This window comes from Stigmatopora argus, chromosome 13, assembly GCF_051989625.1.
Source record: "Stigmatopora argus isolate UIUO_Sarg chromosome 13, RoL_Sarg_1.0, whole genome shotgun sequence".
In the NCBI taxonomy this organism is placed as follows: domain Eukaryota; kingdom Metazoa; phylum Chordata; class Actinopteri; order Syngnathiformes; family Syngnathidae; genus Stigmatopora; species Stigmatopora argus.
The window spans coordinates 13,633,906-13,647,623 of record NC_135399.1 but is presented as its reverse complement, the minus strand read 5'-3'; the positions used below and the strand labels follow the sequence as shown (position 1 = coordinate 13,647,623).

The 13,718-nt window shown below is 43.3% G+C and overlaps 2 protein-coding genes across 16 annotated transcripts in view; one reads left to right on the top strand and one right to left on the bottom strand.

Annotated features, from left to right (window-relative positions):
* ccdc80 (coiled-coil domain containing 80) overlaps positions 1-5,156 on the top strand; it is a 31,825-nt gene extending 26,669 nt beyond the window's left edge. For all 3 annotated transcript variants that reach the window (XM_077617793.1, XM_077617794.1, XM_077617792.1), the window contains 7 exons: positions 193-477; positions 1,614-1,770; positions 2,362-2,498; positions 3,422-3,573; positions 3,951-4,054; positions 4,321-4,404; positions 4,610-5,156. In XM_077617793.1, coding sequence (XP_077473919.1) covers positions 193-477; positions 1,614-1,770; positions 2,362-2,498; positions 3,422-3,573; positions 3,951-4,054; positions 4,321-4,404; positions 4,610-4,920 — 1,230 coding nt within the window. In that variant the 3' untranslated portion in view covers positions 4,921-5,156. The remainder of the gene's footprint in view (positions 1-192; positions 478-1,613; positions 1,771-2,361; positions 2,499-3,421; positions 3,574-3,950; positions 4,055-4,320; positions 4,405-4,609) is intronic.
* slc35a5 (solute carrier family 35 member A5) lies at positions 3,738-13,640 on the bottom strand. Of its 13 annotated transcripts, none has more exons than XM_077617801.1 (15): positions 13,524-13,640; positions 12,358-12,497; positions 12,193-12,291; positions 11,957-12,090; positions 11,692-11,759; positions 10,465-10,653; positions 10,107-10,283; positions 9,912-10,039; positions 9,546-9,799; positions 7,813-9,395; positions 7,060-7,685; positions 6,762-6,921; positions 5,337-5,390; positions 4,198-4,440; positions 3,738-4,050 (listed from the first exon to the last, which is right to left on the bottom strand). In XM_077617801.1, the coding sequence occupies exons 2-10, from the start codon at positions 12,473-12,475 to the stop codon at positions 9,330-9,332; spliced, it is 1,233 nt and encodes a 410-aa protein (XP_077473927.1). In that variant the 5' UTR covers positions 12,476-12,497; positions 13,524-13,640; the 3' UTR covers positions 3,738-4,050; positions 4,198-4,440; positions 5,337-5,390; positions 6,762-6,921; positions 7,060-7,685; positions 7,813-9,329. The 13 variants fall into 13 exon arrangements, with proteins under 13 accessions (XP_077473927.1, XP_077473928.1, XP_077473923.1 ...); XM_077617802.1 differs by having other exon boundaries at positions 7,357-7,685; XM_077617797.1 differs by having other exon boundaries at positions 6,762-7,685; positions 7,813-7,867; positions 7,938-9,395.
* Between the last annotated feature and the right edge of the window lie 78 nt (positions 13,641-13,718).

The following is a 13,718-nucleotide window of genomic DNA, read 5'->3' as shown; positions in this document are numbered from 1 at the left end:
CTGATTTCTTTGTTGGCTACTTTATTTGAGGTCACCTTACAACATCTTGAAGGACTTGATTTGCTTACTTCTCCGTGAGTCATGTAAACATGAAGTCTATGACAAAGTCCTTCCCAGAATTGGCACACTTTGAGTGACTTAGTCATGAAAGAATCCAAAGAATAAACAAAAAAACTAAACTGTCGTGTGCAGACGCTGACGAATGAGTACGAAGTGGAGCCCACCGTGGCGTCCCCGGAGGAGTCGGACGCCTCGGTCGACGCCGGTCCCGCCAGGAAGGTGAAGACCAAGCACGACAAGAAGAAGAAAAATGAAAAGAAGGCCGAGAGGAGGGGAGGCAAAACGGGAAAGAAGAACGGAAAGAAGGCGTCCAAGTACCCGGAAAAGGAGGACTACCCCAAGCCCACCAAGAAGACTCCTCCCAAGGGATCGCTGACCTCCTTCCTGGACTACTTTGAGAATCGGCGCCGATTGCTGGTGAGAATCTCCACGTTGGCTTCGATGCGCCTTCAAAAGCATTCGTTCCACTTACCCACATTTCTCAAATTAGGCCAATAAAAGCACAACCGTCACAATTTCAATAACATTATATACATTGGTAACATCAGCCTATTAGATGTTGTATGGTATATGATAAGTACCTTCATATATTGAAGTGAATTGGCAGATCCTTTGAAAAGGAAGTATTTTTTTCAGGCTGAATTTAAGATGAAGTTGAGGGCCCTATTGATCGAGCTGTAGTGTGAACATCGCCAATGTCAACGGAGCCAGTGCTTGTTCAAGCTTTTTTTTTTCCTCGTCGCTCTCGCTCTCTGGAGGTGTACGAGCGTAGCGGTTCGCTTTGCGCAGCTGTGTGCGAACAGACTCTGCGTCTCTGTAGACTGTAGGTTGTTAGCAGAGTGGGAATGCATACATGCATATGATATGGCCCACTTGCATGTTGATGTCAGCATTCACTCTACAGCTGAACTGTAGCCCTTTAAAAAAAACAAAAAAAGTAATATTTACAGACAGCATCAATACAAAATAGACAGTCATCCAAAATAACAATAGCCATTCAAATATATGAAGTATACCATGTATTATATATATTTTTTAGAATTTATTTTTATTCTAATTTAGCTTCTATGGAGTCATTACTGGTTACAGCATCAATGCAAAATAATAAACAGTCATGAAAAATAAAATAGATACACTATAACATGAAGTATATATTTTATTTTGTTTTGATTTTTTTTTAATTCAAATTTGTCTGCTTCATATAAAAAGCACCAGGACAAAATAATAGACAATGAGAAATATGTATAACAGTATAACATGTATTCATATTATGGATATTTTCAACTAGAGGCTTTGAGGCAAAAAAAACGAAACATTGGAATCTGTTTTTTTTTTAAATTGATTATCAATTTTATTGATTTCAGTCTGTCATCCAATCCTGATGGAAATAATGTAAATATTGTTGCGGAAATGTAAACCAATCCTGATGGAAAGAATGTAAATATTGTTACGGAAAGCTGTTTGCGAACAGAATACAAGTAAATTGAAGTAGTAGATTGTTTGAGGGGAAAAAATAGAATGCGTAATGACATCCCTCGTTTTTTTTTTTGTAGCTGGTGACGTCCCCCAGCGAGGACGACAAGATGTACGTCCAGCAGAGGGACGAATACCTGGAGTCGGTGTGCGAGATGGCCATCCGCAAAGTCTCCATCGTCACCGTCTTCGGCTCGCTGGCCAACTCCACCATGAAAATCGACCACTACCAGTTGGGTAAGAAGCAACATCTTGCTGGTCAACATTTTCTAGGCGTCTAAAACGTGATCGTTTGTGACTTGGCAAAAACCTGGAAACGGCGTGTTCCCCCGCAAGCCAAGGTTTCATGCACGTGTAATTTTGGTTTGAAAAGCTAGGAGGTGATGTCATCCGCCCACGGCGCACGCTGGGGGGGAAATAAAAGCTGTGTGCGTGTACAAACCAGTACTTTTTTCGCCCCCCTCTTTGTGGCTCCACTCCCCGGTGGTGGATTTAGATGATCTCTCCATCTGGAGCCGGGTTCGTCAGTAGATAGATATGCTTCCCAAAATAGCTTTGTCTTCTTTCAAATCAGTTTCCAGTGGCCTTAATTTCAAGATCGGGTTTTTAAAATGTATTTAATGACTCCCATTGATGATGCTTGTGAACTTATGGGCTGCCATTGAGCCAGTCCAAATGATATATCATATAAATATAGTCAAAAGTCAATTCCGAAGCTCTTTTCACGCCCGCCGAGGAGTAAAAAGGGCTCTTTGTGGAATTTTTTGTCCCCGAGTGTCCGCCAAATATTTGCTCGCCGGTTCTGAACCGCACGACTTTGTCGTTTAGAGAACGACAAGCCCATGAAAGGACTTCGTCAGGAGGACCTGGTCAATCAAGATCTGATCACCCAGCTGAGGAAAGAGTTCCGGATGATCCACGACGACTTCCACATGGTTCTCACGGACACCGACATGAGAGTCAAGGTGAGGGAGATCGTTCCACTTTTTGGGGAAAAACAACATTTTTACAATTAGTGTTAAGTCTGGCTTATTTATGCCTAAATTGCAATCAAAGAACGTGCAAATAGGCATTGTATCCTTTTGGAACGATTCAATAATTGTACGTATCATTGATTTTTTTAGGACATTTTTCCGGACCGCTTCCTGTTCATCACTCGCTTTTTCCTGATTTTTGACATCCCATAATAACTTTTTGGAATACAAAGTATGCCGATCTATCACAAGTGTCACTCAGTTACTACTACTATTTTTAAGTTGTCTTAGATAATGCCATTTTAAGATTCTTTGCTAACGCGCATCCTCTATTTTTCCCCTGTCCCGACCCGCCAGACCACCGCTGTCCCGCCAACACGCCGCCTTTGCCGAAAACACTGTTTTAATTCAGGCGGCGCGGCATTTGCCCAGCAGACGCTAGCGCGCTCGCCGGGGGAAAAAAAAATGTCAAGCTTGTTTTTGGACACGGCCATCAAAGGAGCTAGTGTTCGCTCGCTCTGTCGACCTGCGAGGATGTGGCCATTGGGTGGGTGGGTTGGATTCGTAATATGTGCGGCGGAATGAGCGCTGCTTGCGGTTTGGACGCGTTGGTTGGCGGCGCTTGCTATTCCGGGTCTCGCTTCCCAAAAGAGCAGATCAAGTATGCAAAATATGCCCCAGGCCGCACCACAACTACAGTGAAAATACGCAAATCTCCTGGAAACTATACCTCTTCCCAGCTGTCCTTTTTTATTTCATTTTTTTAAGCATATTAAAATGTTCCAATGCATCTCGAAGCCATTTTGTTAGGGGCCAGGAAAGGTATTTAGCCACAAATTGAAATGAGATTATCGCGAGGAGACTTCCGATCCGTTTAATGCCTGCATTGATCTGGCCTCCATCCGTTTGCGCAGCAATCCTACGAGGTCCCCATCGCCATGAAATCCGTGTTCAACTACATGGACACCTTCTCGTCACGCATCCGAGAGATGGAGCAGCAGAAGCGGGACGGCGTGCATTGCAAGAAAGAAGACAAGCCCAGGTCCTTGGAAAACTTCCTCTCCAGGTAACCTGAATCGGAGACAGACGTCCAATCCATTGAGACCGGGGAATCAAATCCGATTGGACGTCTGTCACTGTCAATGGCAGGGTAATGTGAATGGAATTGATGTCTAGAACTGGCAAAGGCAAGAATCAAGGAATTGAAAAAGAATGGACAGTATTATACAGTACGTTTTGCTGAACAAAATTTATTTTAAAAATCACAGGCATCTTATTCGACATAAATGCACTTTTGTTGATGGAATGGTTTCGGTGTCATCTAGTGTTAAAAAGGGAGAAGCGCCTCAGAACGTAGGTTGAACTCAAACTCTTTGGGTGTGCCCTATTGTCCGTTATTTTTGTCATTTGCTGCTTGACAACGGGACTTTTTTGTGACGGCAGGTTCCGCTGGAGGCGACGTCTCTTCATCATCTCCACCCCCAATGATGAGGAGTGGGCTTACCAGCAGCAGCTTTATGGCTTGGGCAGCCAGGCCTGCAACCTAGGTGAGAAACTGTTAGACCATGCTTTTTCATCTCATTTCGCTTCAAATATATGCCATTTTATTCATTTGAATTATTATTATTAAGGGAATGTTCCAGTAACTCAGAGGTAAAAATGATCCGTTTGGTAACTTTGGTACTCTTACCTCTAATGTTGAAGTCTCGCCTTCTTCCGTAACACCACGAACATTTCTTCTCATTGGTTGAATTTTGGTTGTTGGCAAAACAACGCGCATAACCACATCTTCCAACTTTTCTCATTTTTGCAGGATTAAGGCACATCTCCATTTTAAAGCTGGTTGGGACAGAACTGTCAGATATGGGCGGAGTCCTGGAACTTTATCCGTTTAATGGTAAGATCTTGGAGAAATCAAAAGTCTGGATTCGACCTGTAAAATAAGGAAATGTTTTGATCCACAAAATCAGCGAAAAATATGCGATCCGTTAATATCCATCTACTTGTGACCACACAATCTAGATTATTGGCTCAACCATTGGTTGTAATCTACTTTTAACATTTGTCATGAGGTGGATGTTTTTTTTGTGCCGTCCGTCCAGGGAGCGCCACGGTGGAACGTGAAGGCCTCTCGACCAACCTGGTCAAAGACATAAGGAACTACTTCCAGATCAGCCCGGAGTACTTCTCCATGCTGCTGGTGGGCAAGGACGGCAACGTCAAGTCCTGGTACCCCTCGCCCATGTGGTCCATGGCCATCATCTACGACCTGGTGGACTCCATGCAGCTGCGCCGGCAGGAAATGGCCATCCAGCAGTCGCTGGGGATGCGCTGCCCCGAGGATGAATACGGCGGCTATGGCTACCACCAGCATGGCTACCAGGACGGCTACCACCAGGGTTACGGTTACTAGAGTGCCGTGCCGTGCCGTGCCGTTGCGTCCCCCCCCCTTTGACATTTCGCGTTTCCCAAACCCAAGCAGATGAGCTCATCGGGCGGTAAGTGGCGCCTTTCTAATCATAGCTTTTGAGCTAGCCACTCTCTCCGTATATAGCCGCTTAATGCTCGTTCGCTGTTTAATTCCGCCAGTAAAGGCGGAGATGAGCCAGCCGGCAAATGTATTTTAAACTTCAATACAAACATCTCACATTATCGCCGGTTCCTGCTCCAATTGAAAGATTTTATTTATACTCATGGCTGTTTGTATGCTCGTTGTCGTCCTTTGATACTTGTGTTGCAGCGATACTGCTAGGGTGTTGGGGCTGTTCTCAATGAAAAATTTTCACTAAACAGGTAAAAGTTTGGTTTTGGGGTAGCACGTCTGCTTACCATGCAAAATGTAGTCGATTCGAATCCTGCATCCTCCAACTTGTCACTCTTCAACTGAAACGGAAATATAGTGAGCCATAGGTTCAAAACCTCCAACGTTCCAAAAAAATTACAATAAGTGGGAGAAACCAGTTGGCTGCTAAATGAAAAAGTAGGGTGGTGGGTTGGGCACTTAGCTCAATGAGTAGTGCCCGTTCACCATGCAAGAGGTAGTAGGTTCGAAACATCCAACTTAAAAAAAATATACACAACGCCCTCACTCACCTTTACTTATATGTATGTATTTGTGTGGCAAACCTCATGAAAAATCTCAAAGTTTGCTCTTGCTAAAACTATAGATGCTACTCAAAACATCTAATATCATGTCCTGCTTGGTAAAGTCATGTCAAGACACTTGGTCCCTCGACACCAAGATTTTTGTTTCCAGGTAGTGACCGGGGTTCGAACCCAGGACCCTGGATCTCAGAGGCTAATGCTCTAACTGCTCAGCCAGCAGAACCCATAATAATTTTAGTTAAAAAAAAAAAATTGACATGCGTTTTGCGCCCAAAACCAATGTCAATTTTTTTTTTTTAACTAAAACTATTGGGGGCTCCGCCGGCAGAGCGGTTAGAGCATTTGCCTCTGACATCCAGGGTCCTGGGTTCGCATCCCGGGCACTGCCTGGAAACAAAAGTCTTGGTTCCCTCCCGCCGAAGGCGGGAGGGGACCAAGTGTGTTGGTGTCCACCCCCGCCGAAGGCGGGGGTGGACACCAAGTGTGTTGGTCCCCTCCCGCCAAAGGCGGGAGGGGACCAAGAGTCCTGGTCCCCTCCCGCCGAAGGCGGGAGGGGACCAACTGTCTTAATGTCCCCTCCCGCCGAAGGCGGGAGGGGACTAATATGTTTTGGTGCCCCCTCCCACCAAAGGTGGGAGGGGGCACCAATATGTTTTGGTACCCCCTCCCACCAGGTGGGAGGGGAACCAATATCTTTGTTTCCAGGTAGTGACTGGGATGCGAACCCAGGACCCTGGATGTCAGAGGCTAATGCTCTAACCGCTCAGCCAGCAGAGCTCACAATAATTTTAGTTAAAAAAAAAAAATTGACATTGGTTTTGGGCGCAAAACGCATGTCAAATTTTTTTTTTTAACTAAAATTATTATGTGTTCTGCTGGCTGAGCAGTTAGAGCATTAGCCTCTGAGATCCAGGGTCCTGGGTTCGAACCCCGGTCACTACCTGGAAATAAAAATCTTGGTGACGAGGGACCAAGTGTCATGACATGACTTTACCAACCAGGACATGATATTAGATGTTTTGAGTAGCATCTATAGTTTTAGCAAGAGCAAACTTTGAGATTTTTAATGAGGTTTGCCACACAAATACATACATTTAAGTAAAGGTGAGTGAGGGCTTTGTGTATATTGTGGATCAAATTGCTTCTCACCAGGTTAAGTGAGCAAACATAAGAGCTTCCAGCACCCGGTATTCCAAGGCAGTCTCCCATCCAAGTAGTAACCATCCACAACCTTGCTTAACCTCCAGAGTTTTTTCAGGGTAGTATGCGAGGTCAACCAAGACATGATATTTGATGTTTTGCGTTGCACCTATAATTTGAGCAAAATCAAGCATTGATCAGTGTAGTGCACATTTGACATTGAGTTTGGCTGACCAATGTACATAAGCCAATCTAAGTAAGTGTGAGTGAGGGCTTTGTGTATATTGTGGATCAAACTGCTTCTCACGAGGTTAAGTGAGCAAACATAAGAGCTTCCAGCACCCGGTATTCCGAGGCAGTCTCCCATCCAAGTAGTAACCATGCACAACCCTGCTTAACCTCCAGAGTTTTGTCAGGGTAGTATGTCAGAAGGTCAACCAGGACATGATATTGGATGTTTTGCATAGCACCTATAATTTGAGCAAAACCAAGCATTGACCGGTGTAGTGCACATTTGACATTGAGTTTGGCTAACCAATCTACATGAGCCAATCTAAGTGTGAGTGAGGGCTTTGTGTATATTGTGGATCAAACTGCTTCTCACGAGGTTAAGTGAGCAAATATAAGCGCTTCCAGCACCCAGTATTCCAAGGCAGTCTCCCATCCAAGTAGTAACCATGCACAACCTTCCTTAACCTCCAGAGTTTTTTCAGGGTAGTATGCAAGAAGGTCAACCAAGACCACGCTCAATGAGTTGCGTGCCCGTTCACCATGCGAGAGGTAGTCGGTTCGAAACCTGCAACTTTCCAAAAAACGTAAAATAGTGGGGGAAACCAGTTGGCCGCTAAATGACAAAGTAGGGTGCTGGGTTGGTCACTTAGCTCAATGAGTAGAGTGCCCGTTCACTAGAGGTAGTTGGTTCGGAACCTGCAACTTTCAAAAAAAAAGTCTACCAAAGTCTTCACTTAGCTCAACTGAAATGGAAATCTAGTAAGCCATTCCATGCCATAGTAAGGAGGTGGATGGGCACAATAGCTCATGAGGTAGAGTATTAACTTACCACACAAGATTTTGTTGGATCGAATCCCAGCATCCTCCAACTTGTCACTGTTCAACTGAAACGGAAGTATAGTGAGCCATTTCATGCTATAGTACGGAGGTGGGTGGGAACATTTGCACACTTACCACGCAAGAGGTCGTTGGCTCGAATTCTCCAAGTTGTCACTCAAGAAATGAAGTTTTACTTATAGACATTCACCTTCTCAAATGTTGGGGGTACTATGTCACGGTATGACTGTACATGTACACTGTGATCATTTAGTATTACAAAAATGTTTTTCCCCTCCCCATAAAAGTAAAAAAAATGGTATCGGTGCAACACTAATCAATGGACAAGTGACATGACTGTAATATTAAATATTGCAGCATAGCTCTTTGTGAATATTGTTCACTGACAAATGATATCTTCAATAAAATTGATTATCCATATATAAATTACTGTAGTGCAAGTCATTTACAAAAGATGGTGGACTGGAATAAATAGCAGGAAAATGTTTAATCGTCGAGGAAGACTACTTTTATCTGGATGACTTTTAGAAAAAAATCTCCAACTCTCATTGTTATATGTGGCCTTACAAATATTTGTTTTTCTTTTTCCACCTCCCACCACATTACAACAGAGATGAGCAGCAGTTTTTGGCCAAACACACATACAGCAGTTCATTAGCCTTGTAAAAATACTCACAGTTTGACGCCAAATAGTATATCGTTGTGCCTGTAAAGAATCCCACTTACGGTCCGCTGATCTTTTCTCTGGTTCGTGCCCTCAACTTAACTCTTTCTAGGCCACTTATTTCATGTTTTGGCTTCCATTGAAAGATGTTTTCTTGTCAGTTGAAATAAAATGCAAGTCTATCTTTGTCACCGGCAGTAAGTCAAGTTTGTTATTAGGAGCCTGAGTCTGTTTATTTTCACTTTCTTTTACTATTTAATTCGGATAACGATTCATAATGGGAAATATTGAGATTTGAAGCGACACCCACAGTGTAAAATAAAAAAATAAAACATTCACGCGATATTAAAAGCAGAGATTTTTTACAAATACTAAATCATTAAAAAAACTAAGTGTTGTGGCGTCAAAGGCAGCCAACGATTTAAAAAGGAAAATGCAAAAATTTTGCAATCAAGTATTGTATCTGGACATAACATTTCAGTATCGATACTTTTTACAACCAGACAAAGAAAATACATTTTTAATGGGCTCATTAAGCTATTGCAGTCCGAAAAGCCCAGGGAAAAAGGAGCGGCTTATAGTCCGGGAATTACATTCATTTTAAAGCCCCCCTCCAAAAAAAAAACTATAATTGGTCCCTTAAAAGACGAACGTTACGTTTGTCAAAATGGTTAAAAATCCTTGCCAATGGGTAAAATGACAAATACAGTAGCAGGACTTGTTCCTAGCTAGCTGCGACAAGAAGGGGGAAAAAAAAAAAGGTCACGTGTTTGAGTGTCAATTGCACCACTGACCTTCTGTCCAGCAGCCAGCCACAAAAAGTAAATCCAGCCTTTTTCCATGAGCTACAAGGACTCTTCCGAGTCGCTGTCTTGGTGGGCCTTGGTCAGCAGTTCCAGCTCCTCGCCGTCCTGGAACAAAGCACAGCACATTTAAATAAAGGCACATTTTAAAACAGCATTGTTTTGCAACTTGATATGAATCAAAAACAATGTTTTTGGGCTTTGGTGCTTTTTTCCCCTTTCCTTGAAACAACCTGAAAATGTGGGAGGAGCACTCACCCCTCTGGAGCGCTTCAAGGGCTCCCCGTTGACAAGCCGCGGCGGGAAGAGCGGGTCCCGGGGCCGGCTGGCGTTGTAGATAAAGATGGCCAGCGGCACGACGGGCGCCTTGAGGAAAAAGTCCGGGGAGGGCCGGAAGTCCCAGAGAAAGAGCGACAGGCCGATGACCAGGACGCTGGTGATCTGGTTAGTCAGCACGTGGAACATGTTGTCACGGAATTTCAAGATGAACGCCACCGAGAGGCCCAGGCAAGCTAACAAATAGGAAACGCCAAGTTGGACACCGGCCTGCTTTTACAACTTGGATAGTAACAGATTTGTGCGTTGTTCTGGTGGATGAGATTGGCATGTGTGCGTATAACTGACCCGTGACGAGCACCAGGGCCAGAGAGTAGACGTTGTGTCCGTAGAAGAGGCCGCAGTGGACGACGAGGCCCCGTGACTCTCGTCTGCTGAGCAGGGTCAGGCCGTTGAAGGCCACGCCGAAGGCGTACCTGCAAAGCGGCAAAGGTTCGGACCACGAGGTGTCGGCGGTGGCGACTCGTCCTCGGCGGGCCTCACAGTTTACTGTTCTGAATGAAGATGCTCTCGCTGAGCTGCTGGCCTTCCTTCAGGATCTTCTCATTGTAAATGTTGGCCATGGACGAGATGAAGCACTGCAGCAGGAGCAGCGCGTGACCCGCGCCCAGCCAGCCCCATCCGGGTGGCGCCGTCGTTGTCGTCCGCAACTGTGAGCCACTGCTCAAACAATTGCATCCATATCAGGAGAGCTCACATTGCATTGGTTCTTCTATAAACTTTAACCATTCAGAGGCAAGTTGCAAAAAAATGGCCAATAATGGCCAAAGATATATTAGCTTTTTTTTAAAAGCCCTGGACATGGCAAGACATTGTAATATAGCAATCACGTTACAAATACCTGCTGTTCTTCATCTCCTCCAATAGTTGAGTATAGAGCAGGCAGGAGTTAGAGGGTACGGAAAGGGGTCTTGGGGGGCCTCCCCACACAAAACCCTCTGACTTCTGGCTCTCTGACTCCAAAGTCAATGAGACAATGGACAGAAAGAGGATGAGCAAGACTGCCCACTGCACCCAGGATAAACGCCTCCTGGTGGTAGATAAATGAAAAGACACGTTCTCATTTTGTTAAATGCCAAACTTACAAAAGTGGTGGAGTCAAATCAACTAAAGTGGGGAATATTTTACAAGGTCAAAAAGCAAGAACAAAATTCCATAGGTACAGTTGTGGTCAAAAGTTTACATACACTTGTGAAGAACATAATGTCATGGCTCTCTTGAGTTTCCAGTTATTTCTACAACTCTGATTTTTTCCTGATAGAGTGATTGGAACAGATGTACTTCTTTGTCACAAAAAAACATTCATGAAGTTTGGTTCTTTTATGACTTTATTATGGGTGAACAGAAAAAAGTGATCAAATCTGCTGGGTCAAAAATATACATACAGCAGCGCTAATATTTGGTAACATGTCCCTTGGCCATTTTCATTTCAATTAGGCGCTTTTGGGAGCCATGCACAAGCTTCTGGCAAGCTTCTGGTTGAATCTTTGACCACTCCTCTTGACAGAATTGGTGCAGTTCAGTTCAATTTGATGGCTTTCTGACATGGACTTGTTTCTTCAGCATTGTCCACAAGTTCTCAATGGGGTTTAAGTCAGGACTTTGGGAAGGCCATTCAAAAACCTTAATTCTAGCCTGATTTAGCCATTCCATTACCACTTTTGATGTGTGTTTAGGGTCATTGTCCTGTTGGAACACCCAACTGCCATGCTGTGAAGCTCATTTCACTGACACAACTTTCTAAGTCACCAAAATTGCTAATTCGTGTTGCTGTATGTATATTTTTGACCCAGCAGATTTCATCACTTTTTCTGTTGACCCATAATAAAGTCATAAAAGAACCAAACTTCATGAATGTTTTTGTGTGACAAAGAAGTATCTGTTCCAATCACTCTATCAGAGAAAAATCAGAGTTGTAGAAATAACTGGAAACTCAAGAGAGCCATGACCTTATGTTCTTTACAAGTGTATGTAAACTTTTGACCACAACTGTAAGTCAATAATCATGTTATACGTTTGGGTGAGTTTCATTTTTTTCCCCTCCAATGGAATAGAGTAAATGGCTTACTTTAGGACGACTCTGAAGAGAACAGCCGTGGTTAAAATCACAAAATTTGAGAAGAGGACCGCCATGACCTGAGGGAGAAAACAACATCAGTCAGGACACTTTTAAAAAAAGTCACAAAAAAAAAAAAAAAAAAAAAAAAATCAACATGCAGTCAAGGTAAAAGATTGATTTGCTCCCCAAAACAGATTTTCAAACTTGTGTCAACATTTCAACAACTGACAAGCTGTGCCACTCAATTTGAAAAATATATATATTGATGACCTACAGGCTGCAGATAGGACATCACGTAGAAAATGATGAGGTTATCGAGAAAGTAGAGGAATGCAGGGACGGCCCACTTGAGAGAACTGAGGAGCGACGAGGCAGAAGAGCAGCCCAGATCTTTGCAGGAGCGGCCCTCTGAGATGGCAAAATTCACATTTATCGTCATATGATCATGACAGCTTTTTTTTCATTTCTACTTTGTTGTCCAAAGGACTAAAAACAAATGCACATGCTTACCTCGGATGAGCACCCTGACTGACATGACGAGGCAGAAGAACAGTTTGAGCGCCTCGGCCAGCATGTTGACGGACGCCGGGAGGAAGTCATACTTGTTGTCTGCGCGTAGACAAAATTAAGCCACCTTAGTTGTTGGAGAATCGTCCATTACAAGGACAGCATTACCTGCGTTGGCGGCAAACTTGAAGAGCAGGATCCGACCAGTGCCCAGAGAGACGAAGGTGACGCCCAGGGCTAGCGTGTAGGCCGACGAGCGGCTGCAAAGGGGCCGCTGGCACACCATGACGCCGTCAACCTGAAAAGGTCTGCAAATGTGTTACAGGAGGAAAAAAAGGGGTTATTAATGTTTGTTTATTTTTCATTTTGAACAGCAAGCGTTCGATCGCTGCCAGAAACCGAGTCAAATCAATGGCCAGCAAAAGCAGTGAAACCTAGTTCTAATGAATTGGACATCTTTAGTGACTGGTGGAGAACTACAAGCAACAAAATTATCTGGGTGAATAAATCATACCTGTCAACCTCTGCCGATAACTGCCCTTATAAATGATTATGATTCCCCTTACAAAACCCCAAAAAACCTTACAAACACCGTACGAATCGTACGGTGTTTGTAAGGTTTTTTGGGGTTTTGTAAGGGGAATCATAATCATTTATAAGGGCAGTTATCGGCAGAGGTTGACAGGTATGATAAATGAACAATAGATTGTTGTTATTTTCATCTTTTATTAATTGATTGTGAAATATAAGGTTGTTTTGATAATGCTATCTAAATAATGCATTTTGGTTGGCACTAGGACCGCACCTAAATTATATCAAAGGTTCGGTTTTCAAGTCAGATGTAAAGTATATATTAAGGTCATGTCCTACTGATTATGTACTGAACATGTGATTTTTTTTAAAATGACTAAGATATGGCTTAAACCATTTGGGACTGCACTGTAACTGATCCTCACAAAAATCATTAAGCTTTATCATTTTTTCAACGGGCTAAAATATCTTTCACAATTTCTCCGATGGCTTCAGTTCTATTTGGAATTTTACAATGAAATAACAAGGGCTATCGATAGTTGTGTGGAGTTTGTAGATTGCAAGAAATTGAGAAAAATACGCTCTTTTTTAAAATAAAAAAACCCAATCAATTAAAAGGTGCACTACTCTTCCTCTAATCGTGAAGTCTGTATTGCCCAAAAATATGTTTACGGAACGGACTTATTGCCACACACTTGATAACGAGCGAAAGCATAAAAATATTAAATCACACGTTGAACTGGTAAAAGTATAAACACAGGGATCTTTTCAAATACAAACATTTGGAGTCATAAAACACGCACCTTTTTAGCAGCGTTTTAATGTCGCTTCATTTTGCGAAGCTGTTGTTTTTTTGGTCAATCCGCGCAGGCGCGTAAGTATCTTCATCTCTGGTGATTTATAAACTACAACTGGGTACTATCGCCACCTATCGACAGAACGGCAATTTACATGATGCAGATCAGTAGTACCATCTTGTCACATCAGATTTTCTATAT

Coding starts and splice junctions, on each gene's coding strand:
- slc35a5 (XM_077617798.1), bottom strand. CDS start 12,475: ATGGTGTGCCAGCGGCCCCTTTGCAGCCGCTCGTCGGCCTACACGCTA. Junction 12,292..12,357: donor CAAGTTTGCCGCCAACGCAG/GTAATGCTGTCC, acceptor GTCTACGCGCAG/ACAACAAGTATGACTTCCTC. Junction 11,760..11,956: donor TGATGTCCTATCTGCAGCCT/GTAGGTCATCAA, acceptor TTTCTCCCTCAG/GTCATGGCGGTCCTCTTCTC.